The 27997-nt window shown below is 37.9% G+C and overlaps 1 protein-coding gene across 5 annotated transcripts; it reads right to left on the bottom strand.

The window, feature by feature from the left end:
• Positions 1-1204: 1204 nt before the first annotated feature.
• Positions 1205-27955, bottom strand: LOC121385237 (solute carrier family 49 member 4-like). 5 transcript variants are annotated; one of them, XM_041515822.1, is made up of 13 exons: positions 26557-27955; positions 20695-20785; positions 19728-19891; positions 17970-18030; positions 17592-17644; positions 16274-16327; positions 14475-14604; positions 13152-13260; positions 8164-8231; positions 6284-6402; positions 4002-4184; positions 2268-2533; positions 1205-1261 (listed from the first exon to the last, which is right to left on the bottom strand). In XM_041515822.1, the coding sequence occupies exons 1-12, from the start codon at positions 26945-26947 to the stop codon at positions 2316-2318; spliced, it is 1641 nt and encodes a 546-aa protein (XP_041371756.1). In that variant the 5' UTR covers positions 26948-27955; the 3' UTR covers positions 1205-1261; positions 2268-2315. The 5 variants fall into 5 exon arrangements, with proteins under 5 accessions (XP_041371756.1, XP_041371755.1, XP_041371757.1 ...); XM_041515821.1 differs by lacking the exon at positions 1205-1261 and having other exon boundaries at positions 1887-2533; XM_041515823.1 differs by lacking the exons at positions 1205-1261; positions 4002-4184 and having other exon boundaries at positions 1887-2533.
• Positions 27956-27997: the final 42 nt, after the last annotated feature.

Raw genomic sequence — 27997 nt, forward strand, 5'->3', positions numbered from 1 at the left:
ATGCTCCTCCAAGCGGTCCGGTTTCTCCGTTTTCGATTCTTGATGGTGAGAGTAAAAACATTAAAAATAAAAGTAATTTCTTTTAGGTACATGTGCATTATCTAGTCAGTTTTGCCAATTTCTCTATATAGAGAGATTCAATACATTTTTAATCTTTACTCAATTTAACATGCTATCTTGAATGTCACGTCCTGGCTCAATGTCATGTCCAGGCTCAAAGTTTGAGGTCGTTATTTTAATCATTTCATACAACAAGTCATACTTGGAACATGAGAAGAAGGAGAATTAAAAAGGATTTTTATTTATGAAAAATAGTTTTTAAATAAAACTAACTTTTATATATCAAATCAGCCAGGACATGACATTATATATTTTGAAAAATAATTTAATATGCTAATTATGATATGAAAAAAGGGAAAGTAGTATTTTCATACGCAGTATATATTAGATATGATGTCCTGATACCTAATTTATTAAATTTTACATAACAGTAATGAAATATTACCAAAAAACAAATGTCACGTCCTGGCTTACAAAAATAATATTTTCAAATAAAACCATCATTAAAACCCATAAAACAAAAGTAAATTGGCAATAAAAGTATATTTGTATGTGCTTAAGGGTGTTAACTTTAAACTATAATAAAAACTTAGTTTAACAGATCATTTTGAAATTTCCACACCCATGAACCAAATACCCTGGAATGACCCCCTAAACATAGTAGTCTCCCTTGCCAAAACACGTTCTTTGAATATTATCATATGCCTTCATAATCTATAGGTAACGTAGATTACACATATTTTAAATTATAATAAAATTCAGTAGTGTTGCAATTAAATGTAATTTTTAGTCGACACTGTGTCTTAAATATAAAATTTGTAACATTTGAGCTTGAGAACCAATGTTTACGTCTGCGACAAGCAGTTGTACAGTTCATACTTTTACACGTTTGGCATCTATTTCACACAGAAATTTACATCACTGAAGAAGATGGTACATTTTAGCAACAACAACAAAAATGAAATGTGCGTTCTTCAAATTGTATTAGTTGTACTTTAGCAATAATAAGAATTGTAGTTTAGTCCCACATTTAGACTTACAATGTTTTGTGAAATTAGGCCCTGGCCTGGTGCATATAAACTTTTAGAGTCCAGACTCAAGACTCTAATATAGTCGAGACTCGAGACTCTATTAGAGTCTGAGACAGTAATGTCATGACAACGCTATACAAATTTTGGCATGTGACATCATTAAATATTGAGTATGGACCAGGGGTGGGGGAAAATAAAATTGTCAATCGGTCCTACTTGATGTAGTCACAACCGTATGATCAGTGAAAACTACAAATTGTATATAATTTACATAATAGAATAAATAATATAAAAAAGGAATAAAAGTATGTATAAAAAGTACGAGTATTCAGTACTGTATCTTGAAAATTAATAAAAGATGGCACCGTAGCGTTTGACAGCCTGAGCTAGCACATGTTTAGACAAAGAGAGTAATAACGTCATCACTGAATGAAATTTTCTACTGGCTCTTGAGATAACAGTACATCGAGAATGCTTTCTCCCACTTGTTAAAAAAACAAGGTGGAAACCTTTTGTTAATTTTAAAAATCCTTTATAATTATTGGATACACTACATTGAACAGTCAACAATAAATACATTTATAGATAATTTCATTTTATTTTATGCTATTTTAAGCAGTTTGTATTGCACAAAAGCCTCTTGCTTCGGAGTAGGACACTCGACCCGACAGAGCTCCCTACACAGGTGTTGACATATGTTGATTGTAACCAGTTGCAAATTCTGGGTCCTTTGTTTTAATTGGAGTGTAATACATTGATGACTCTCTAAACCAAGAATGGTGCTATCGTTAATGTCTGTGTAATCTCTTGACCGACTCAGAGACTTTGACAAATGTGTAGCCTAGTGGCAGTCGATTGACACTACTGTAGGTCCGACTTCAGTGACTGGCGATATACTTAGGCAGACTTTAAAATCACAAACATCTGAAACACCAGACCACTATTGACCACTATTTATTTATTATTTTAAATCATGCACGAGATACCGATGTCTGGGCTGACCGGTCCACTTGACCGATAGGAATTTGTTTCAGTAATAGAAATGGACGGGTGCTTCGGACCGACAAGAATGACAAAAGTGGGACCGGCAAATGCACGTTTTTTTAAAAATTATTTCGGTCTCAGAGATCAAGAATCGGACCCAGACCGGGGGAAAAGGACTTTTCCCCACCCCTGGTATGGACTCTTAAAAAATGTTTGATACGCATGGACCCTGTCCCCATTCTATGCTATTGGCTGCATTAAACGTTCAACATCTCTGCCATTGTTTGTGTGAGAATATAGATTTTCCTCTCGTTCGTCCGGCTGGGGAACTGTTACACGTTTGCTGGTTGGTTGTGACAGGTCAATATCCGTCCGTGCATACGTCTCTTTGAAGACCAGTAACAGTGGAATAGCAACCACAGTAGCACCAAGTAAAAACCAGTTCATCCATGTTTTACCTGCAAATATATTTTAATAAGTCATAATTAGAAATGTTAAAATAAAATCAAAAAATTTAATTTCAAAACGTTAAAGAGATCATCCTGAGGTTGTAGCCATTAAAATGGACACTGAAATAATCAAACAGACTTTTAATTATATAGAAATTCTGTTTCTTACATATTTATAAAAAAAAAAAAAAAAAAAATTTAAATGTCTTTTTCAACTGTAAAAGATAAATCAACCTCCACTGGAACATAAACCAGACTAGCGGACATGTTTTTTTCAGTACAGTTTGGTTGAAGGTAAGAATGTTAGGAGGTTGAAGGAAATGTTTTATTTAATGACGCACACGTCACATTTTATTTATGGTTATATGGCGTCCAATCTAATTAAAATTAGCTCCACTATTACATGTGGATCTAACAGCAGCCAGTTGGAGCTCATGTCCACCAATCAAAACCTTACTTGCAGAATCATGCCAGTGATTTGAAAATAATTTGAAAACATTCCGAATTATCCTGAGCGTATACAACATGTTTTGTGTGAATTACAAATGTCTTATTTAGACCAGCAGAAATTATTTTGCGTAGACTACTATGTCCAGGTAACATTTCGACTGTAAATAATAATTTAAATATTGACCAATCACATTTTGCCTTTTATAACGTTATTTGGAAGCATACAAATTCTAAATATATCGGGCGAGTCTATTTTAGTGGCCGCAGTACAGTAAACCATGTAAAATGGAAGACTGATAACCAATTCCGTACGTAGTGGTAACCACTACGTACGGAATTGGTTATCAGTCTTCCATTTTACATTACAAATTATTTATTTATTAAAAAAACTAAAAAAAACTAAATCAGTCTTGTTTTATATTACAAATTATTTATTTTATAAAATAAAACATGTTTTAAGGCCATCGTACATCCTCAGGATAATTCGGAATGTTTTCAAATGATTCTGCAAGTAAGGTTTTGATTGGTGGACATGAGCTCCAACTGGCTACTGTTAGATCCACATGTAATAGTGGAGCTAATTTTAATTATATTGTATGGCATCAGACTAAAAGAATCCTTCATATGTGTCTATGTGGAACAGGGCTTTCATGGGTAGCTCTGTCCTATATACCTGAGGATGAGAGAATACACCCGTCTTGCATGGCTAGGGATGGGAGAAATATGGTTAAGGACCACACACATTCAGAGAGAGGAGATCCGCTGTCGCCACTTCATAGGCTACTCTTTTCGATTAGCAGCAAGGGATTTTTTATATGCACCATCCCACAGACAGGATAGTACATACCACAACCTTTGTTACACCAGTTGTGCAGCACTGGCTGGAACGAGAAATAGCCCAATGGGGCCACCGACGAGGATCAATCTTAAACCGACCGCACATCAAGCGAAAACTTTACCAGCAGGTTACATCCCGCCCCATTTTGGAGGTTGAAGCCCCCTCAATCCCTGCTCAGTGTGGCCTTACCTATTAGTGGTATCTGCAATACGCTGAGAAACACCATGCCCAAGGCAGAGTTAAGCATGTTCAAAAAGGCCGATGTGATGCCCTCTGCTATAGGGTAGGTCACTTCACAAGCCAGCTCGAAAAACAGTGGTGTGGAACCGGTGATGAAGATGCCACTCAAAATACACGATATGTAGAGACTAACTGGAAAAAAGAGAGAGAGAGAAAGAAAAAACAATAATAAAAAAAATTGTACCCAATTCCAGGATTTGAAGATCCACATTTCACAGTGGGGGGTGGGGAATGGTGGGGGGGGGCAAAACATTTTAAGTCCATCATTTTACTTGGCAGCTAAAGGGAGGGGTAAACCCCTTCCACCCCCACCACCACCCCTGAACTCACCAATATACCAAAATGTTTGTTTTGTTTAACGACATGACAAGAGCACACTGATTTATTAATCATCGGCTATTGGATGTCAAACATTTGGTAATTTTGATATATAGTCTTAGAGAGGAAACCAGCTACATTTTACATTAGTAGCAAGGGATCGTTTATATGCACTTTCCTACATACAGGAAAGCACATACCACGGCTTTTGACCAACTGTGATGCAATGGTTGGAATGTGAAAAAAACAATCAGTTGAATGGATCCACCACGCAAGCACCTCAAACAAGCATTGAACCGACTGAGCTAAATCACACACACATACACCAGGGCCGTAGCTGGGGGGGGGGGGGGGGGGGGGTGGGGCAAAATCCGGAAAACGTTACAGAAACTTAAAGAAAATTCTCTTCTTAACCGTTTAAGAAGTTTTAGACTATTATCTACTCAGTTGCCCTACCCCCACCCCAAAAACAAAAAAATCCCAGCTATGGCCCTGTACACACACACACACACACACACACACACACACACACCAATGTACAAGTCTTGGTAGTACACATTGAGGATGGGGAAAAAAAACCATTTCCATCAAGCATAATCGATCCTATAGTCTACAGCATCTCATGTGACTTGCCTGTCACTCATCTACATCATGCCCCTATTGAACTGAGGGAGCTGGACTTAGCCTCTGGGGCGGGACGTGACCCAGAGGTACAGCACTCGCTTGATGCGCAGTCGGTGTGGGATCGATCCCCGTTGGTGGGCCCATCAGGCTATTTCTCGTTCCAGCCAGTGCCCCACGACTGGTATATCAAAGGCCGTGGTGTGTACTATCCTGTCTGTGGAATGATGCTTATAAAAGATCCCTTGCTACTAACGGTATTTTTCTATGCTATAATTGTGCTCAGAAAGGCTGGAAATGTACGTATTTGGACACCTAAAAAAAAAAAAATTCCCGGGATAACTTGCTACTCAGTAGTCCATTCCACGAACCATCGCTTTCAAATACACTCCACATTTATTTATTTATTTATTTTACTAGTAGGCCTGTGCTCATCTTGACTATAACTAGATTGGTCAATTAAAATGTAGTATCAAGCCCCACCGCCCCTACTTAAAGACAAAAATGTACGGTACAAATTTTCACCTATTTTCATTATAAATCAAAATTAAAATCTGCGATTGTCCTGTCATGTGATGCAGTTCTGTTATTAATGTTTGTAATTGCCAATACACTTTCATTACATTTCTGTATGTGTATGTGTATGTGTGTCTGTCTCTCTCTCTCTCTCTCTCTCTCTCTCTCTCTCTCTCTCTCTCTCTCTCTCTCTCTCTCTCTCTCACACACACACACACACCACTAGTTACTGTGCATCCCCTCCACACACCACCACTAAGTTCAGCCAACTAATGTTTGCGAACTACTGTATTTGATTGGTTCCCAACATGGTTTTCGTTTGTTTTGGGTTTTGTTTAACCACACCACTAGAGCACATTAATTAATTAATCATCGACAATTGGATGTTAAATAATTTGGTAATTCTGAAATGTAGTCATCAGAGGAAACCCGCTACACTTTTTCTTTTGCAGCAAGGGATCTTTTATAGGAAGGAAGGAAATGTTTTATTTAACGACGCACTCAACACATTTTATTTATGGTTATGTGTCGTCGGAAGGATCATTTATATGCACTTTCCCACAGACATGAAAGCACATAGGTACTATGACCTTTGACCAGTTGTGGTGCACTGGATGAGGTCTAGCAGAATCAATAGATGAAATGTCACCTGGACATGGGAGTCCATGCAATGCTGTTAGATCTACTGGTAGACCAGTAGAGCTAATTTTAATCAGACTGGGCTAAACGCAGCTCAGATATCGTCCGTACGGCCCTGAGTATGTAACAGCACTGACCTGTATTAAAAGGTAAATAGGAGAAGCACAGACAGGTGAACCAGGCGACGGAGCCGCTGGCCAGCACTAGCAACACCAAGAGAAACAGTTTCAGGCGACGTAGGAAGATATCAGCAACTCTGAAAGAAGAAAGGAAGGAAATGTTTTATTTAATGACGCACTCATTTTATTTACGGTTATATGGCGTCAGACATATGGTTAAGGAACACACAGTTATTGAGAGAGGAAACCCACTGTTGCCACTTCACGGGATAGTATTAGTAAGCAAGGGATCTTTTATATGCACCATCCCACGGCCTTTGATATACCAGTTGTGGTGCACTGGCTGGAGCGCGAAATACCCCAATGGGCCCACCGACGGGGCTGAAAGAAGAAAACCATTCAAAGTTACACCACTAGAGCACATTGACTTATTAATCATCGGCTATTCAAAAATTGGATGTCAAACATCTGGTAATTTTGACATTTAGTATTAGGAAATCTGCTACCTTTATTCTTTTATATGCACCATCCCACAGACCGATTAGCACATACTACGGCCTTTGGTATACCAGTCGTGGTACACTGGGTGGAGCGAGAAATAGCCCTATGTTCCCACCCATGGGGATCGATCCCACACCGACCATGTACTAAGCGAGTGTTTTACCACTGGGCTACGCTCCACCCTGGATACATTCAAAAACAAAATATAATTAAATTAAAAATATATATATAACAGGATCTATACTAACATTGCGTGTTGTCAGTAGTCAAAATGTGTGTGATCCGACTAAGCACCTATAGAAAATACCACGCTAGTGACCGTTGGATACCATTTTATGTTATGAGTTATTTCAATACATATCAAACAAGCGAAAACGAGCTGACTATGTATCTAAACAATGAGTTTTTACATATTGTTTAAAAAAAAACCCGGAAAATACATTAAAGAAAAAAAAAGATAGGAAATGAAGCCAGGAAGGGTTTCAACACCTGCACACACACACACTCTCTTTCTATCTGTCTCTCTCTCTGTCTCTGTCTCTTTCTCTCTCTCTGTCTCTCTGTCTCTCTCTCGCACACCCATCTGCTAACTAAAATCTATTAAGATGCGTTCACACTTGCACTTATATCTTGTACCGCACAGAGCAATCACTATCGATACTAATTCCATTTGCACAGTGTGGCTTTGACATCTCTATGTCATCTTTTTTTAAACATTGAATGCATGTAGATAGACTTGCTACAAGTCCCTGTGTTCCTACTGGTAGTCTGCTACTACATCAATCTAATTAAAATTAGCTCCACTATTACATGTGGATCTAACAGCAGCCCGTTGGAGCTCATGTCCAGTTGAATTTTCATTCGACCAATCAAAACCTTACTTGCAAAATCATGCCAGTGATTTGAAAAGAATTTGAAAACATTCGGGATTATGCTGAGGGTATACGAAATAATTCGGGTGAATTACGAAGTATGCCAAAAACTAATTGCAATATAAAATTTTATATAAAATTCGTTTCAAGCCGAAAAAAATAAACCGTGATGGCATAGCCATAAAATCTGTTTATACTAGTATACAATCCAAATTTTATTACTGCACTTTTTCCCGTTTTTTCAATGTTGAAATAGACCAACAAGTTCGCCTATTGCATAAATAGTCTCGCCCGATATTTTTAGAATTTGTATGCTCCCGAATAACGCTATAAAAGGCGAAGTGTAATTGGTCGATATTTAAATTGTTATTTATAGATGAAATGTCACCTGGACATGGGAGTCCACGCAATGCTGTTAGATCTACTGGCTAGACCCAGTAGAGCTAATTTTAATCAGATTGCTACTACATGTATTATATCTGCGCATGTCGGTGCTGAAATGAAACTATTAGGAAATTAAATCACCTGGAAATCGTAACACCTGCCAGACATCCGCCCACTGTGGAATAAAATCCCAACCAGCCGGCTTCATCCTGAAATTTCAATCAAATAAATGTACAGAGAAGTGTAGAAATGTATGCTAAATGCACGTTTGGAACAAAAAATTATATATATTTTGCAATAATATCATATATGTTTGTCGCCGGTTACAGTATAGAGCTATGAGACATGAAGGGGAAAACGAAAGTCGAATATGTCGAATGCAATACAATGACATGCTAGAATTTTGATGCATAATGCTATTTTACTGTATGCCTTAGTCTCAGTATAGGGCCATATAGACTAGAGGCAGAATCTCAAAAGGGCTCTAGAAATCACTTTTGGGAGGACGGAATGTTAACTTTTGTCACCCCTACTGCATACATTTCAGCCGGATGACACCTAAATTTGTAATTTATGACCTAGTTGTGGCCATTTCAAGATGGCGGACTTGGCTTCGAACGTAAAATTTTGTGTATGACTCATTTTGTATATGAGGAACATGATAACCACCAGCATAATCAAATATTGATCATTTTAAAGTTAACAAAAAATAAACTATCCGAATTTAGCGAATTTACATGAAATCCGTTCATGAATCTGACAACACTTCAAGATGATAAAATTTTAATGATTTATCAATAGCATATTATGAAGCAGTGATGTGATTGTTCTTAATCAGAGTTTTCATCATCATAGTTAGTGTTAAACGGATTGCGACATAGGCTGGCATCATTGCATCCACATCCTCCAGTACATCGTAATCTCTTGGATCGGCAGCTGCACTTGGAAGTGGCACAGCTCTTGCAACTACAGTTAGTAATTGCAAGGTAATTGCACGGCAATAGATCATTCACAATGAGATTTGGTTACACATTTCCAGTTGCACCATCCATAACCCAGCCATTTCCGGCTGGTGTACCAAGATTTGGTTGCGGTATTGTGGAAGAATACCACACCAAACTCTGATAATGGGCATGTTTAATATGCTGTAGTAATGATGGTCGAGTTGGAGGCAACTTTTCAGGATCCTTGGTACCTTTCTGGAATAGTTTGTACCGGACATCATTTATGCTTTTATCTCCTTCCACTGCTGTGTACAGACGGCTGACAAACTCCTCTACCATTTCTACTGTCGCATTTGTTAGTGTTACATTACCAAGATTATCCAACAAATTGGTATGCTCTTTGAATGTTTTCCACGTAGATTTTTTACCAAGGCCACATAACTGACTGACTGTGTCACAACCAATTATTGCATGATATGCTGGCAAATTCTGGCGAAGATTATGCCCCAGTTCAATTTCATGAACTGGCACAAAACATCATTGCTTGGCTGTTCCAGTACGAAACCAGATTTCCCGACTAAGTTGCCCTGAAAAGTGCAATAGTAACACTAGTACATCAGTATCTCTTGACGAGATTATTACTCGATCATATTCTTCTCTTGCTACAATGCTTGCGTGCAATATTATCCGTGTGTCCGCTTCATCGTGATTGGACATGAGCAACATAACATCTGTTCCATGCGATGACTGTGCTTCATTCCGTTCAATGAACCCACCAAAAGTTACCACTTCGCAATCATGTAGGGAGGCCTTCGCCATGGCTATGAGTTCGATACTGAGGAAGTTTTCAAGATCAGCCTTGTTGTCTGACAGGTCGATGAAATTCTTCCAGTTCACAGGTAGCGAAACTTCTCTATCTTGAATCTTGCGACGAATAGGCTTGTTGCTTCTAGATCGGCTATTCCGTGATGCATTCTTGATCATGCCTTTCTCATAACGATCGAAGACAACATCTATTCTTGAACAAGTATCACGGAAGTGACTGAATACTGAATCAATGAAGATATCAGCAAGATTTCCAAACGTTTTTGCCCCAGCTGGTTTCCCATTTGCTTGAACAAGGGCTTGGCCATCTATGATAGTGAATGTTCGCAGTTCTGTTAGTGGAATATGAGCTAGGGCAATTGTATCCCCCTGCAGGATTTGTCCGAGTGCAGCCTTATTGGTACTCCTCAGTTGCCCTGATGTATCAGCTAAAGAAAGTGGTACAGGTGATAATTCGTGGCACAGAACCTGCTTGAGATCAATTTCCCGACCTGCATCTTTATATACTAGCAAGCGCTGAAAGAGGACTCGATCTGCTTTGACAATTTTGCCTTTCTGAGCGTCTGCTGTTTTATGTTGGACTTGATACATTGTCTTCAGTGTTGGACTCCTCAGTTGTTTTAATTTGTCATGGAATCCAGTTGTCTGTGTACAGAGACGTGTCTGTACAAATGTTGTCAGATGGGCTTTACCTCGTGAATGTGCAGTCATCAGTGCTTCGGTAATGTGAGAAGGTGCGACATCGCGTGTTGCTAGACAGACCACATCATTGTCTTCATGTGTAAATACACCAAAACTGTTTAATTGAAAGATAATTTTCTCGACATCTTATTTGTCACGTCGCATTCTGGATGCACCAGCTTCCTTCATAATTGGTGAATATTCATCATCTTCTGTTGACATCAAAAATGGCACATGTCTCATCAACGAGACGGCTACGCTCATTGAATGTTAGACACCACTGATCTCTGGCACTATCTGATCTGGTAATTCCAACCAATCTTCCCACTACTTTTCCTACCTTGTTCACATGTTCCAATGCCTGATCAGTGGATAACTGATTGAATGCATTAAGTGATGATTTCACAACAAAGTTTCCATCAAGGAACTCTCTATGTACATCAGGATGAGTTGTCATCAGCTGTTTGCAATCTGCAAGGTAGACAGCGCCCCAGTGTGTATAATTGGTATGGTCATACAAGGCAAACCATGGTAGCATAGCAGTGAATGCTGATATGTGCAGTTTCCAAGAGCCTGTACGCTCTGCTCGTATGAACTGGAGCCAAATTTCTCTGTGCCAGAGTTGTATCCAAGCGTCTCACCTGATCATAGCTTATACAATGTCCAGCATGATGCATTAAGTCAACTAACGACTTTGATCGTGTTGCTTGATGAAGAGCCATTCCAATACCAATGTGTTTCGGAGTCAGCTGTTTACGTTTAGATACTGCATATATTATATCTTGTGAGATGCTAAGTGCAATCCGCTTGGTGTTTGCATTTTCTTCAATTTCATCCAACTCACCATTGAGGAGTAGGCATATTAGTGTATATAGACTCTGAGGCACTACCTTTGCTGCATTTCCCTTTGTGATTGAAGCACAATTTGTGAGGCCGGGGCATGTTTTGATGTCCCCCCTTATGCGAAGTGCAGTGTGATGCAAAGCGAGCAGTTCGTCAGTCTCTGTATCTGACAACTGACTTTTTGACACATTCTGGATTAAAAGGGCACCTTCCAATTCGTCGGTTCTCTTCTTCAGTTTCTGCACCATAATCTTCGCTGCTCTGACAGGGAAAAGTAGCTGGGGATGGTTCGAGTCTAGTTGTGGAACAAAATCAATCTGCCCAGGGAGAAGTTTGTGCAATTTTTCCTTGAATCGGGTTTTGTGATCTTTGTACACACCAGCTTGTAGTTGAAACTCAGAGAGCAGATCGCTGTATCGATTCCATACATCCTGAAGGTTGTAAATGTCACCCCGATCAGTCACACATATTTACAGGATCCGGCTTTTTCATCGAACCATTACTACCCGAAGTTTGTCACTTGAAATTAACATAACAATGCAGGTGATACCTGCAATCAGCAGCTACGAGATCACTTATTCCAGCCAGCTGGTAACGCATATCATAGTCTGATTGTGATGCCTCTAGTACAGCATCAGACATCAAGCCTAGCAAATAAATATGTCTTCTTTGAGGATTCCTCTTGACAGAAAATGCAAGGTTGGTTGTTGCTGTGCACTAGTGGAAGGACTTTCAGAAGTCCCGGATAGTTTCTGAAACTTCACCTTAAGTCGATTGATATGCATCGTACTCGTGAATGTTGTGTAACAATCCTTATGATTAAGAATATCAGTTGTCCTTGCAATTTCAGTGAGGTCAACATGCTCGATCCTTTCAAGTTTATCCCAATTCACAACATCATTATATCGTTTGCGTTCATTTACCACCTGTTGAACTCTGACAATGCCGGAATCAGTTAATATTCTAGTTGGTTTTCTCTCGTCTCTCTCCTGGCACAGAGTCCAATCAGTGCTTTTATCTGGACTTCTCTTCCTTGCAGAATGTGGAATGGTCTTGAATATTACTCTGCAAATATGCTATTTCTGATTTACCTGCAATATATAATAATGATTCAATATTACTGTGACCCAATTCATTTTAGGCAATTTCTGAAAATTAAAGATACAATGTTGTTATTTCTGCTGGAGTTCAATCCATACAACTGGATCACCTGTGCCAAATTTCAGAATAATATCTTGATTAACATGGAAGATATTGATGATTTATGAAATTATCAGCTTTAAATATGGCGGCCATTTTTATTTCTCTATAATTAGCTCCCAAGCGGTAAATTTGAGTGTCATCCGGTTTATATGTGTTTCTAATGGTCCAAACTTGTTGACTAACATGGGTGACAAAAGTTAACATTCCGTCCCCCCCTAGCTTAAAATGTTCAATTTTGCCTCCCGTCTAGTAGCTAGCGGGAAAAAATAAAACAGAAAAAATTATAGATACTTAAAGAAAATTCTCTTCTTAACCACTTAAGGAGTTTTAGACTATTAACTACTCAGTTACACCCCCCCCCCCCCCCCCAAACATTTGGTAACTCTGACATGTAGTCTTAGAGAGGAAACCCGCTACATTTTTCCATTAGTAGCAATGGATCTTTTATATGCACCATCCCACAGACAGGATAACACATACCACGGCCTTTGATATACCAGTCGTGGTGCACTGGCTGGAACAAGAAATAGCCCAATGGGCCCACCGACGGGGATGATCGATCCCAAGCCGACCGCGCATCAAGCGAGTGCTTTACCACTGGGCTACATCCCGGTCCTACATTACCTGAATTACCTGAGATATATTGATGCTGCTTAGGTTGATGTCCAGCACGGCCGACCACCCCGAGTACAACCCCACTGGAATACTGTAGGCCAGGGCCACCAGCCAAAACTGACCATGTCTGTGTACGGAAAACCAAGATGGTCCATGAAACAAACTACACTAAAGGCGATGTCACACGACACGAGCATCACGTACAAGAATAGCCGATTGACATGACACGCATTACGATTACATCCATTGCTATACGCTATTCCTATACGAGGCACACGATACGATTGCTAAACAGCTACCGATGATATCGTAATGTTTGTCTTGTAACAATTGGCTATTTTTGTGGCTATTTTCGTACTAGGCACTGGTGTCGTGTGGCATCGCCTTAAGACAAAAAACGTTTAGCATTGTAAATAAATGTACAGTTATTTGATCACCAACTTGGTATCTAGTTCATATGGGATTTTGTTTCTGGTTGTTTGGGTTTCTGGTTTTTTTTTTTTTTTTGGGGGGGGGGGTTTTGTTTCTTTTTAATGGGAATCTGTCCCCTTAACCAGTGTTTGTTTGTTTGTTTTAACGTCACAACTAGAGCACATTGATATATTAATCATCGGCTACTGGATCTCAAACATTTGGTAATTTTGATATATAGACAGGAAACCTGCTACATTTTTTTCATTAGTAGCAAGGGATCTTTTATATGCACCATCCCTCAGACAAGATAGCACATACGACAGCTTTGATATACCAGTCACTTGAAATAGCTCAAAGGGCCCACCAACGGGGATCAATCCCACCCATAAACATATAATGGTTGTAGTAAAAATTCTATTGTATTGTATTGTATTGTATTGTATTGTAGTGTAGTGTATCTCCATGCTCAAACAGTACTACAGTGGACGTTCTAAGAAAATTTAAAGATGGAGGATCGAAGTGAATTTTAACATCTTTTTTAACGTGTAGGTCTTTATAAGGGGTTTCAGCAGCAAGCGATCTTGAAAACGGCCGTTCAACATAACGCTATATAGTTTATACACCACGTTATGAATTTGCTTTTGACCAAAAAAAAAAAAAAAAAAAAAAAAATGTTACACTGTATTATGTTTTCTAGTGGGTGGTTGTTGTTGTTTTGGGGTTATTGTTTTTTCTTTTTTATATTAGTGGGTCTAAGGGGGCGGGTCATTACATCTTCCAGGGGCGGCGCAGACGGTTTGGCCGGAACAGCCATGGCTGTACCTCTTTTTTTTTTTTCTTTTTGTGTTTTTTACGTTTTACACTGCGCCGCCCCTGGAACCCCATTCTACCTCCAATGGATCCGCATTTGTATTCCCTGTAACATACTTGACGATTTTACGCAACCCAGTCACATAATCTGTCCGTCCAATGGATGCCGTGATACTGGGTGGGGTAACTGGCTTGGCGGGAAAGTAGACACAAAGAAGAACGAGCAGAAGACACGCAAATCCACACTCTGCAATGTAAACAAAGTTTGTTAAAGTTTGTTTTGTTTAACGACACCAAAGGACACTTTGATATATTAACCATTGGCTATTGGATGTCAAACATTTGGTAACTCTGACATAGTCTTAGAGAGGAAACCTGCTACATTTTTCCATTAGTAGCAAGGGATCTTTTATATGCACTTTCCCACAGACAGGAAAGCACATACAACGGTCTTTGATATACCAGTCGTGGTGCAAAGGTTGGAACGAGAAAAAACAATCAGCTGAATGGATCCACCGAGGTGGTTCGATCCTGAGACGCAAGCACCTCAGGCAAGCTAGCACTCAACTGACTGATCTAAATCCCGCCCCTCAAAGTAAACAAGTTTATGACAGCATAATATAATTTTGAAGCATAAAATGCAGAGTCGGCTCCAAGAGAAAGGACTTGGAGACCCGTCCCCCCCCCCCACCCCCATATATATTCCTCTTTTTTGTGGCTGTAAAAAAAAATATGCATGTGCCCTTTTCCTCAAATCTCAAGAGTTAATAAGACTATTTAGTTCTTCGACGCATGACAGGAATCATAGGTGCATGAAAAAGTTTTAAAAACTGTAATAACTACAAAGTTATTTTAACAAATGATATTAGTCTATGAAAGTGATAATATACATGGAGTGATATCAGGGCTAGAAATGGAAAAAAAAAATCTACATGCACCAGGTGCATGCTGAAAAGAAAGTTACATGCACCATTAAAATTCTGCATGCACCAAAAATAAGGTAAATCGGAATTATTCGGCAATACCTATATTTATTTATTAACAGTACCGGAACGTTATAGAACTGCGTTTATTACTGATTCTTGATCAAATTTGAAAATTTCACCCAACGTAAATGCCTTACAGAAATCTATAATAGGCCTATTACAAAAACGTACGAATATTTGTGTTTTGTATTAAGCAAGTTGTCAACTTTTTTAACTCGATAAGATCTGTTGGTATAATATAAATTAGCCTACGGAATTCGACGAGAAGTTGCGATTGAAATAATTACTGGCTGACTTCGAGTCAACTACGCGAGTAACGCACCTGCATGCTCGCAATCATCTGATCAAGTGCCCATATCTGAGGTCGAAAATGTTCAAGGCAGTTACGGTACTTTGTATTGATCACAGATCTGGCGGAGTTCAATTTGTCAGAGACGACAACAACTGTGTTATGCGCGTGAATACCCCAAAGTCGATCTCGACCACCTTCTCTAACACCGTTCACGGATATAACCGAGATATTACCGGCAATTTTCGCAAATATATTTTACGGAAATGACCGAAAGGGTGCCATTGTTGTGAGTAGTATTATGGGATACAAAATGGATGCGCCCATAAGATAAAAGTTATCGTTTTCATGTGGCGAACAGATTACGAAATGCATACGCAGAATTCAACAACTTGAGTCTGAATCTGGTAGACAACAGGATAGTAGTATACGCAATACACAGTACTTGAAAAATATTAGCATGCACCGCGTGCACCCAGTTTTAAAAGTTACTTGCACACGCAAAAATCAGCATGCACCGGTGCATGTACTAACACTGCATTTCGAGCCTTGGATATTATAATAATAATAATAATAATAATAATAATAATAATAACTACACAAAATAGAGATTCCATTTTGGAGACAATAAACTGTATTACCATAGTACATGACTTTCATAATTGCATCTCTTTGGGTTTTGATATCCAGTGCCTCTGAAAAAAAAAAAGAAGATATATCACAGGATACCTAAGCTAACATAGGTGGAGTAATAGTATAATAAAAGTCAGATAACTTTCATATACCTGAGCTAAAATAGGTGGAATGATAGTACAATTAAAGTCAGAGATGGTGTCGTTAAACAAAACAAACTTTAAAGTCAAAGAAGTTTTAATATTTATATAGACCTTTCCCAAGAGAGACAAAAAGGGAACTTCTAACTAAAATTGGCATTTCTGTGTTTTTGTTAGTTTTCTTTATAATATTTATAGACCGATATATGTAATATTTATTGACAGGTATGTGTATGATATTTATAGACAGGTATGTTTATAATATTTACAGACAGGTATGTGTATAATATTTATAGACAGGTATGTGTATCATATTTATAGACAGGTATGTGTATCATATTTATAGACACTGACAGGTATGTGTATAATATTTATAGACACTGACAGGTATGTGTATAATATTTATAGACCGGTATGTGTATAATATGTATAGACCGGTATGTGTATAATATGTATAGACAGGTATGTGTATAATATTTATAGACAGGTATGTGTATAATATGTATAGACAGGTATGTGTATAATATGTATAGACAGGTATGTGTATAATATTTATAGACCGGTATGTGTATAATATGTATAGACAGGTATGTGTATAATATGTATAGACAGGTATGTGTATAATATGTAGAGACCGGTATGTGTATAATATGTATAGACAGGTATGTGTATAATATTTATAGACAGGTATGTGTATAATATGTATAGACAGGTATGTGTATAATATGTATAGACAGGTATGTGTATAATATGTATAGACAGGTATGTGTATAATATTTATAGACCGGTATGTGTATAATATGTATAGACAGGTATGTGTATCATATTTATAGACACTGACAGGTATGTGTATAATATTTATAGACCGGTATGTGTATAATATGTATAGACAGGTATGTGTATAATATGTATAGACAGGTATGTGTATAATATGTATAGACAGGTATGTGTATAATATTTATAGACCGGTATGTGTATAATATTTATAGACCGGTATGTGTATAATATGTATAGACAGGTATGTGTATAATATTTATAGACAGGTATGTGTATAATATTTATAGACAGGTATGTGTATAATATTTATAGACAGGTATGTGTATAATATTTATAGACCGGTATGTGTATAATATTTATAGACAGGTATGTGTATAATATTTATAGATAAGTATGCATATAAACATACCTGTTATATTCACTATTGGCCAATAACGTTTTTCATTTGTTGGCACAAACGTACTGAAAGAAAACAAAATTTATGTATGCCTAATTAAAATAGTATACAAATGACATGCAATTATTTCGCACCAATTCACTGTAAATATAATTTTAAAAATTGAAAGAAAAAAAAGAAGAAATTGGGATAATTAATTAAAGGAGCTTTTTCTATAACATATTTAAAACTAATATTCCCGATTCCTAAAATAACATGCAGTCAAGTGAACATTATGTAAAACACAGGTCTTCATTTAAAGTGCATTAATTATGTCAGTTGCATTTTGGTCACTAATAGAATATGATGTAATAACAGTATTTAAAGGTGCATCTTATGTTTCAATCCAACCTGAATACTTCCGTTACGTTGTTGGTTTTTATGTCAGTGGGTGGCGGAACCAGTAGAGGACCTGGAAGTAAAAGCAGGTCTCGACATAGACAGGAGGCAGTCAGCACATAATGCTCAAAATGCATCTGTCCCGGACCACACCACTGGCTATCTAGAGGCCTGGCCCGTGACAGACAAGCCCGAAACCTTAATGGTATAGGGGCATGTTAAAGGTACACTCACTCACTCTCACTCACTCTCTCTCTGACACTCACTCAGACTCACGCTCTCTCTCTCTCTCTCTCTCTGTCTCTCTCTCTCTCTCTAAGATACACAAAATGTTTTCTGGTAATCAGTTTCATAAGCAGAGTTTGCTTTCCATCTTATTTGTGACATTTTCTCGTTCAGTGCACCACGACTGGTATACCAAAGGCTGTGGCATGTGCAATCCTGTCTGTGGGATGGTGCATATAAAATATCCCTTGCTACTAATGGAAAAAATGTAGCGGGTTTCCTTTCTATGACTAAAAATTACCAAATGTTTTGACATCCAGTAGCCGATGATTAATAAATCAATGTCCTCTAGTGGTGTCGTTGAACAAAACAAAACAAAATTTATTTCTGACATCCCCCCCCCCCCCCCCCCCTGGATATATCGAGAATCACTCATTTTAAGTTAAAGTTTGTTTTGTTTAACGACACCACTAGAGCTCATTGATTTATTAATCATCGGCTTTTTGGTGTCAAACATTTGGTAATTTTGACATCTTTTTATGCACCATCCCACAGACAGGGTAGCATACGCCACAGCCTTTGATATACCAGTTGTGGTGCACTGGTTAGAAAGAGAAATAGCCCAATGGGCCCACCGACGGGAATCGATCCTAGACCGACCGCGCATCAGGCGAGTGCTTTATCACTGGGGTAAAACAAAAACTGTTTTGTTTAACGACATCACTAGAACACAATGATTTATTAATCATTGGCTATTGAATGTCAAACATTTGGTAATTATGACGTAGTCTTAGTAGCAAGGGATCTTTTATATGCACCATCCCACAGACGGGATAGCACATACCACAACCTTTGATAAACAGTCATGGTGCACTGGCTGGAACGAGAAATAGCTCAATGGGCCCATCGACGGGGGACAATCCTAGACCGACCTCGCATCATTAACAAGTTAAACCACAAGTAATTAGGGGTCTAACAGCAAAAAATAATTTATAGAACTGAAGATTACTGTCTAACACATGCTTCCATCTTGAAATTTGAAAAATAAATTTTATTTCTCATTCCAAAAATAATTTCGAGTTGTGCATTTTTTTTATATATATATATATATATATATATATATATATATATATATATATATATACACATATAATATAGCTAACATACATGCAATCAGCTGGTCCCGCAAAATGTTGGTGAATGGAAGAATGGATATCACGTGTCCCTCCCCCCCCCCCCCCACTTGTGAGCCTTTTTTTCATCACATTAATGTTTGCCATTGTAACCAAAATCTGATATAGTGTTTGTACCTGATCTGCCAGTGCCCTCCCCCCCCCCCCCCCCCTTCCAAAGTCGTTCCTATGGGTCTGATAAGACAATACACTGTGGCGAATTTTAACTTTTCTGTTTTTATTTGGAACAAAAACATTTTTAATTAGTTCTTCCTACTCTCAAGTAAAAAATTCTGTACCCGCGGTTGCTAGTACTTACTAATCTTTAAAAACTGGTGGAGTAAAGTATAGAATTAAAGTAGTTTGTTCTCACCAACAAGAAAGGATATGGCCATGCCCAGATACGAAAATATAGATGAGATGGCAGTTGATGTAGCCCTTTGATTGGATGGAAACCACGTGGCTGACACGAGGGGCGGGCCTGCACATGCTACAGTGCCGGATATTCCATTTAATATTTGGGCTATCATAATAAGCCTACAAAATATAAAGGTAAGTATAGATAAATGATGCAGTATAGTGCAGTGCTACAGTGCAGTGCAGTATATATAATATCATACATATAATATACATCATATATAATATATTATGTGTAGTTCTTTCTTTTTTATTATGTACATATGGAAAACAATTATTGATATTTCAGAAATATCTCATATTTTGTTCTTTAATTTGGTCTGCTTAATGTGTTTTTAGAACAATGACGCCTGGGCGTAGGGTTAGGGGTCATTACATCTATGAGACAAAAATAATATCAATACATTTTGCACTACCCACCCGAACAGGAAATATTTTTTATGTGTTTGTTTGTGTTGTTTTTTGTTTTCGTTCTGTGTTGTTGTTGGGGTTTTTTTTTGGTTTTGGTTTTGGTTTTGGTTTTTTGTGGATGTGGATGTGGATGGGAGTTGTGGGGTTTTTGTATGTCTTTGGGTTGTTGTTTTTTTGTTGTTGTTTTTTTTTTTGGGGGGGGGGGATCCAGGATGTATTTATTTATTTGTTTTGTTCTTTGTTTTTTGGTTGGTTGGTTGTTTGTTTTTTTTTTTTTTTTTTTTTTTGTTTTTTTTTTTTTGGGGGGGTGTGTCATTTCTGGGGGGTTTTGTTGGGTTTTTTGGTGGGGGCTTGTTTTGTTTTTGTTATTTTTGTGTTGTTTTGTGTTGTTTTGTTTTGTTTTTGCTAGGGGTTTTCTTTTGGGGGGTTTGGGGGGGGGGGTATTGTTATTTATTTATTTATTTTTAATTGTTGTTGTTGTTGTTGTTGAAGTTGTTGTTTCGCCTACCTACCATGTAGCTGCTGTGGGCTGACTAGTTATACACTGCAGACCAGTTCCGACAGCCATCAAAAAACAACACCCGAGCACAGAGACTCTCAGACCTGTACGAAATTGGAACTAGAAAGATTTCTCATATCATAAACTATGTTTAGTTTCAGAATTGCGGGTAGATTGATTTTATACTGTGTACCATATATAAGGATGTCGTTCCAGCCAGTGCACAGCGACTGGTATATATCAAAGGCTGTGGTATGTACTACCATGTCTGTGGGATGATATATATAAAAGAAACCTTGTTGCTAATCGATAAGAGTAGCCCATGAAGTCGCGACAGCGGGTTTCCTCTCCCAATATCTGCGTGATCCTTAATCGTATATCTGACGCCATATAGGTCTAACCGTAAATAAAATGTGTTGAGTGCATCGTTAAATAAAACATTCCTTTCTTTCTTTTTTATATAAGGATGGGGCGTTACGTGAGAAGTTGCCCTGAGCCACCCTATTTTGGTATGCATTCGAGGGATGGGCGCTACTGAACACTTTTTTGTCATATTAAAATCAATGTTTACTTTAAGTATTGAATGTTGAAAGTTGAATATCGAACCAACTTCCGCTTCCCGAGATTTATATGGTGTCAGTTAGCAACGTGCCTGAACCTAAATTGGATATAAGCAGTAACAAAACTAACTTATAGTGAATTAATATTACTAATGCTTGGCATACACCTACCGATTAACGCCGATTCAGACATACATACACACATACACAGGACACACAGGATACACACACACACACACACACAAACACACACACACACACAAACACACAGGCAGGCACACACACGAACACAGATATATAGAAACACACACACACTATATACACACACACACACACACACATACATACATACATACATAGCTCAGAGCGTATCGTGGTTAGTCTTGCAATTTGCGGGCGAATCGGTGCCACAGGTTCGAGTCCCAGCAACGGCAAAGGACAATTTGTGAGGCCAGAAAGGATTTAATTATCCCCTGCGCCAGTGCGTTAATATCTATGTATGTAATAGTCACCTCGACATACATACAATATATAGATATTCATACATCAATACATACTAGCCAGTGCCAGGTCTACCCACTGTTTTATGCACGTAAGCGGGATCGACCGCGTAGATTGTAGGCCCCATGCATATGGTTGAGTTAAAGAACATCCTTTTTATGGAAGCTTCAATAGCTCAGAGCGTATCGTGGTTAGTCTTGCAATTTGCGGGCGAATCGGTGCCACAGGTTCGAGTCCCAGCAACGGCATGGGACAATTTGTGAGGCCAGAAAGGATTTAATTATCCCCTGCGCCAGTGCGTTAATATCTATGTATGTAATAGTCAACCTTGACATACATACAATATATAGATATTCATACATCAATACATACTAGCCAGTGCCAGGTCTGCCAGTATTCATACATCAATACATACATACCGGGTACATACAAACATATACACATATACACACACACATACGTACACACACAGATGTACATGCATACATACATACATCATACATATATACACACATACGTACACACACAGACGTACACACACAATATATATATATATATATATACACACACACATTGTCACAAGTCAAGGGTAATATGTAGTATATATATATTGGTGTATATATTGGTTGTGTATATTTTATTAATGAGCTACAGAGTCACTGGGTTTTATTTGTGTGTTTTGGGTAAGGGCAAGCCAGACCATTGCATTTAGTTAGCTTGTCAGTTCATTGTTAGTGTACTTTAAGCAATGTAGGAGTAGAGTGTTTAATTAAAGTGGAGAGATTGGGGTATAGCTTGGTATGCAGTGAAAGCAGTGTAGCTTGTGTGAGTGAGTGTTTGTGTGGAATAAAAGGAGTGTATTTAATATTATGAATTACTTGAACATTTTGAGAGAGAGAGAGAGAGAGAGAGAGAGAGAGAGAGAGAGAGAGAGAGAGAGAGAGAGAGAGAGAGAGAGAGAGAGAGAGAGAGAGAGAGAGAGAGAGAGAGAGAGAGATAGAGAGATATGGTGTTTGAAAAGCTGGTAAAAAAGCGTGAGTAAATGTAAATATTTGTTATTTTATTGAATGTATAAAATTATGTTTTGTGCATTGTATAATTAGTACAGTACAACGTAGTTATTGGAAAAAAATTTTATTGTAGTTTTTATCACCTGATGTTACCAATGAAAGTGGATCGTGATATGGTTGTGGTGGATTTCTCAGTGGAATGAGAACATGGTGAATTTCTCAGTGGAATGAGAACATGGTGAATTTCTCAATGAAAGGAGAACATGGTGTATTTCTCAGTGGAAGGAGAACATGGTGAAATTGATGTTGAAACATGGTGATTTAAATAATATCGTGATTTAAAGGGACACGCCCTAGTTACGGCTAGTTGTTAACCATTACGGCGTTGTTTTTCGCTATTAAACCCATTTTTTCACAAATAAAATTGCACTTTTATTATTTAGAATACACATTTCCATTCACCTGAAGTGCTTTTTGGTAATCCTGGTAATCCTGATGTTTGTAAAACCACGAAATGTATTTCTTGTATTTCTTAACAACAGGCGTGCACTCGAGAAAAAAACGTTAAGCAAGCGAGGTCCAATCTATTTTATCATTTTTGGTTCGGTTTGTTTTCTCGTGCACGGTTCGCGCAATCAACATCCGATTTGTTGTCGTTTCCTTGTTGTTCATTTGTGAGATTTTTCTTCACAGTTCGTGAACATTTTCAGTAACAATAAAGTTCAGACAAATAAGTGTCTCAATACAAAACGTTACAAACCCTTAAAACCAATAATTTTGCTAAGTCTTACGATATCTGGAGAGGGGATACAACCAGGACAGTACAGTTGGAACATGTCCAGGAGAGGTGAAAAGAACACACCCCAAGTCTGTGCGCACTCTGTGAAATTTGTCGTGACGTAGGCATTGTTGTGCTTCGAGCGACATCTACCGGTGACATCAGAATACTAACTTTCAAAATTATTTCAAGCAACTGGGACATGGGGATTCCCATGGTATTTATCGATATAAAACCTGCTTTTTCACTCCATTTGATAAAAACGTGATCTAAGTGTGTTACAGGTTTGTAGATTAACCAAATTATAATTTATTTTCGCTGGATGGAACTAGGGTGTGCGGCTTTAAGACATATTGTTGTTTATTTAGACTAAGTAATGGTGGTAAAATGACTTATGATTTCATTCAACTTGGTAAATGACACATTATGTTTTTTTAAAGCATCAACGCTCAGAAGTTTGAACTTTATTGGTTAACTTATAAACAATATTATGTGACAACATAATATTGTTTTATTTGGTTTCTTTTTCATTATTTTGTGTATTATGGGTTGGGGTGAGAGAATGGTTTGTGTAGTATGTGGTTGAAACAAAGATGAAAGCGTGTGTGGGGATTCTTTATGTATATATACATATTTTGTTTTAAAATAAATTAGTGTTTAAATTTATTCCGAGTTCTGTTGTTCCTCCTGGTTAATAGTATGCGACACATGTATACATACATATATGCATACACACACATATATATACACACATAAATACAAACATATACACTTATGTACACACACAGACGTACATACATAGGGGAGGGTTTCCAGGATTGGACCAGTGCCTCAATTGGACCAGAACTGTATTTTCTTTCAAATTGTGACAGTAGCGCCATCTAGTCAATATATTAATCTGTACACACGCTAGGGGTGCAACGATACGGTCAAACCCGTATTGCGATATATTGCGATATAAGAAACCGTATTGCAATATGTATTGCAATATAGTTGATATTATTTAAATTTAATATTTATGGGTTGGGTTTTTTTTTTTAATGAAAACAGAAGGCATAACTTTTTAATGATTTTTATTAGTTTCAGCTGTCAGGCTAAATGTTTTAGGCCATATTTTTATTTTTTAACACAATAATTATCTACTAGAACACCGGTGTGACGGTGTCAAACTATTTATAAATTGTCACATTCGGAAATCCTTACTATCGGGCTTTTCCGTTGCTGCTCGCTTAAGACGGAAATGTACGTATTGAGTCGCTATGTTTCGGCAGATCGACCAAACCAGAGCCGAGGTTATTAGCCGAGGTATTTTGAACGATCGGCTGAAGTATTCCGAGTTCAGTGAAAAACAGCGAAGTGTGATTCTCACTTGTTGGTTTATTTCTTTGAAGATGATAGCCGTAGCCGTATTCCAACGTAAATGAACAATGAATGATAATGTGTAAGTAACAAAACATTTATTTTTAATTATCGTTAACTGGTTATTTTCAATGGACATTAAACACGTTTTGTTAAGTCAGAACCAAGTATAACCGACCTATCACTTCGTATGCCAACAAGTAAGCCGACTACGCTTAACGTGATAGTTACACTTCCTGTCACCACCAATTAATAAAATGATGTGGTTTTTGTTTGTTTATTTGCCTATTTCAAGTCAAATAAAATACAAGGAAAAAAAATAGCGTATACAAATCGCGATACGCAAAACTGTACCGCGGTTCGTATCGAGCTGATCAATTATCGCGGTATACCGGTATACCGGTTTATCGTTGCAGCACTAACACACGCCGCTATTGGCCTTGAACCAGTCGAGTCGAAAAAGGTAATATTTTTGGATTTATCAATAAAAGTAACATTTATGCATGTATCATCTAATACTATTCTTGGAAAAAAACATCTATGGAGCAATATGAACATAGTTAGAAGTGTTAAATTACGTCATAACGATACATAAAGGTTTGTTATTGTGAGTGATAAAACAAGTGCCAAGATGTTACGCGTGTGTACATGTAGGTCAGCATCTATTTATAACTATGGTAAAACCACGATTGGACCAGTTCCTCAATTGGACCATAATGTTTTGACCTGGTATTTTGGTGATCGTGCCAACCGCCAAATATGATACCGGTTAATTTATGCATCAAAAATGAAATTTTAAGCACGTTTATGAGTAAAACAAACGTCAAAAAGGACCTTTCTGCGTGATCCAATCGAGGAATCGGTGGTCCAATCGAGGATTCTATTTTGATTCATGAGCGAATTATATTTTAATAAAGCTATTTCTTTCTTTTTTTGCAAGTAGCCATAGTTCGTACTGTGTCTAATTATCCAAAAGAAGAAACTGATATTTTGCAAACCCAAGAGAGGTTCATGCCCAATTTTAGTTACTGTAGCAGATTCCACGATCGGACCACTTTCGTTTTAGCATTAAATTTTTTATTTGAACTCTTCATACTGTCCAGTTTGATTTTCTAGCAATGTTTTTTGACAATGTATGTGCCCCATGGGTTCTGGTTTAATTGAAGGCAAACGATACATAAAGGTTTGTTATTGTGAGTGATAAAACAAGTGCCAAGATGTTACGCGTGCATGGGTTCTGGTTTAATTGAAGGCATTTGATTGTTTTTAAAACTCCAAAGTGGTCCAATCGTGGTAGTAGAATCCACGATTGGACCATTTTGGGTTTAAATTTGTTTTTAAAATTTACCTGGAATAATTAAACTTTCTACAAAATATGTTGCATCAATGCGTATTGTATGCCCCAACAATAATGAAGGAACTACTTTCCTGCTGATTGCTCTATTTGTCTAACTTGCACAACCATTCTTCCTTAAGGGGTCCAATCCCGGCAACTCTCCCCTACATACACACAAACACACACACACACACACACACACACACACATACATAAAAACATACACACAGACGTATGCACACACGGACACACACACACATGCACACACAAGATAATTTTCGCTCACCATTCTGTGGCATCATGTTGGGTAAATATTTAGAATTAGAGTTACCTTTAACATCCATGAGGTAGGCAATGGGCACCATAAAAATGATACTGGCAATATTCGCCGCGTTTGGGAACATCCCTATTGTGCCGTCTGTCCAGTCAAACACGAGTTTGGCCGATTGCGAAATGGGACCAAAACAGTTCCAAATCAAAGACTGTGCAAGGCTGAACAATGAAAACAGGCCGAGAACATACCAACGAACACCATATACGTGTATCGTCTGTAGGGAACTGTTGCCACTCGTTTGGTCTGCAGTATACAGTTCTCCACAAACGGTTGGCGTATTTGTGTCGAGTAATGGAGCAGTCTCGTCATCGCCATTACACCATCCCTCGGCAGTCGGCTGTTTAGAAGCCATTGTCGTTTGCTCAGAAACGACTGTTGCAGAAGCCATCGTTGTTTGCTGAGAAGCCACTTTTGTTAGCTAAGAAACTATACAGTCGTTTGCTCAGAACCTATTTTGCTTTGCTCAGAAGACGTTGTTTACTCAGAAACCATTGTTGTTTGCTAAAAAGCCACTTTTGTTTGTTAAGAAACTATACAATCGTTTGCTCAAAAAACATTGTTTGCTCAGAAGACGTTGTTTAATCAGAAACCATTGTTGTTTGCTAAGAAGCCACTTTTGTTTGTTCAGAAACTATACAGTCGTTTGCTCAAAAAACATTGTTTGCTCAGAAGACGTTGTTTGCTCAGAAACCACTTGTTTGTTCAGAAACTATACAATCATTTTCTCAGAAATCATTGTTGTTTGCTCACAAGCCACTTTTGTTTGCTCAAAAAATATAGTCGTTTGCTCAGAAACCATTGTTGATTGCTCAGAAACTATACAGTCGTTTGCTCAGAAATTATTGTTCTTTGCTCAGAAGACGTTGTTTGCTCAGAAGCCATTGTTATTTGCTCAGAAACTATACAGTCGTTTGCTCAGACTATAACTGTTTTCACCGGAACGTTCACCAACTGTTTAGAAACCATTTCACTCTTGCTCGGGATCTTTTGTTGTTTGCTTTAAAACTATTGTTGTATGCTCAGAAACTAATGTTTACTCAGAAACGTTGCTTTTGTCCGGGAACCACTGTTTCCGCAGAAACCATTTTTTGCTCAGATACTATCCAGAAATCATTTCCGTTTGCTCAGGATTTTTTTTTTTTTTATCAGAACCTATTCCTGGTTACTCTAGTCTATTTTAGAGGGTATTTTCCGTTCCAACTTCACAGCTCTTGTTTCACTCTGTTGTAACTTTATCCAAAGGTGCTACAGATTTGTAGATTAACCAAACTTAGTGTCCATTTTCACAGGTTGAAAATAAGGCTTGCGACTTCCGTGTGACTGTGAGTCATCGCAGGTCTATATAATCTGTGTCAACTGTTTAGCTTGGAGGCGTGCGCTACAACAGCTTGTTCTTAATGTGCACGTAAAACCCTATGACATGACATTAGCTTGGATG

The sequence above is a fragment of the Gigantopelta aegis genome, chromosome 11 (genome assembly GCF_016097555.1).
Source record: "Gigantopelta aegis isolate Gae_Host chromosome 11, Gae_host_genome, whole genome shotgun sequence".
Classification (NCBI taxonomy): domain Eukaryota; kingdom Metazoa; phylum Mollusca; class Gastropoda; order Neomphalida; family Peltospiridae; genus Gigantopelta; species Gigantopelta aegis.

Bases quoted from the DNA above. Each gene is read 5' to 3' on its own strand.
- LOC121385237 (XM_041515822.1), bottom strand. From the start codon at position 26,947: ATGGCTTCTGCAACAGTCGTTTCTGAGCAAACGACAATGGCTTCTAAA. The intron at 18,031-19,727 runs GTGAGAACAAAC...TTTTACTTCCAG, and splicing joins GGCCATATCCTTTCTTGTTG to GTCCTCTACTGGTTCCGCCA. The intron at 8,232-13,151 runs GTAATTCAGGTA...TTGAAATTTCAG, and splicing joins GCAGCATCAATATATCTCAG to GATGAAGCCGGCTGGTTGGG.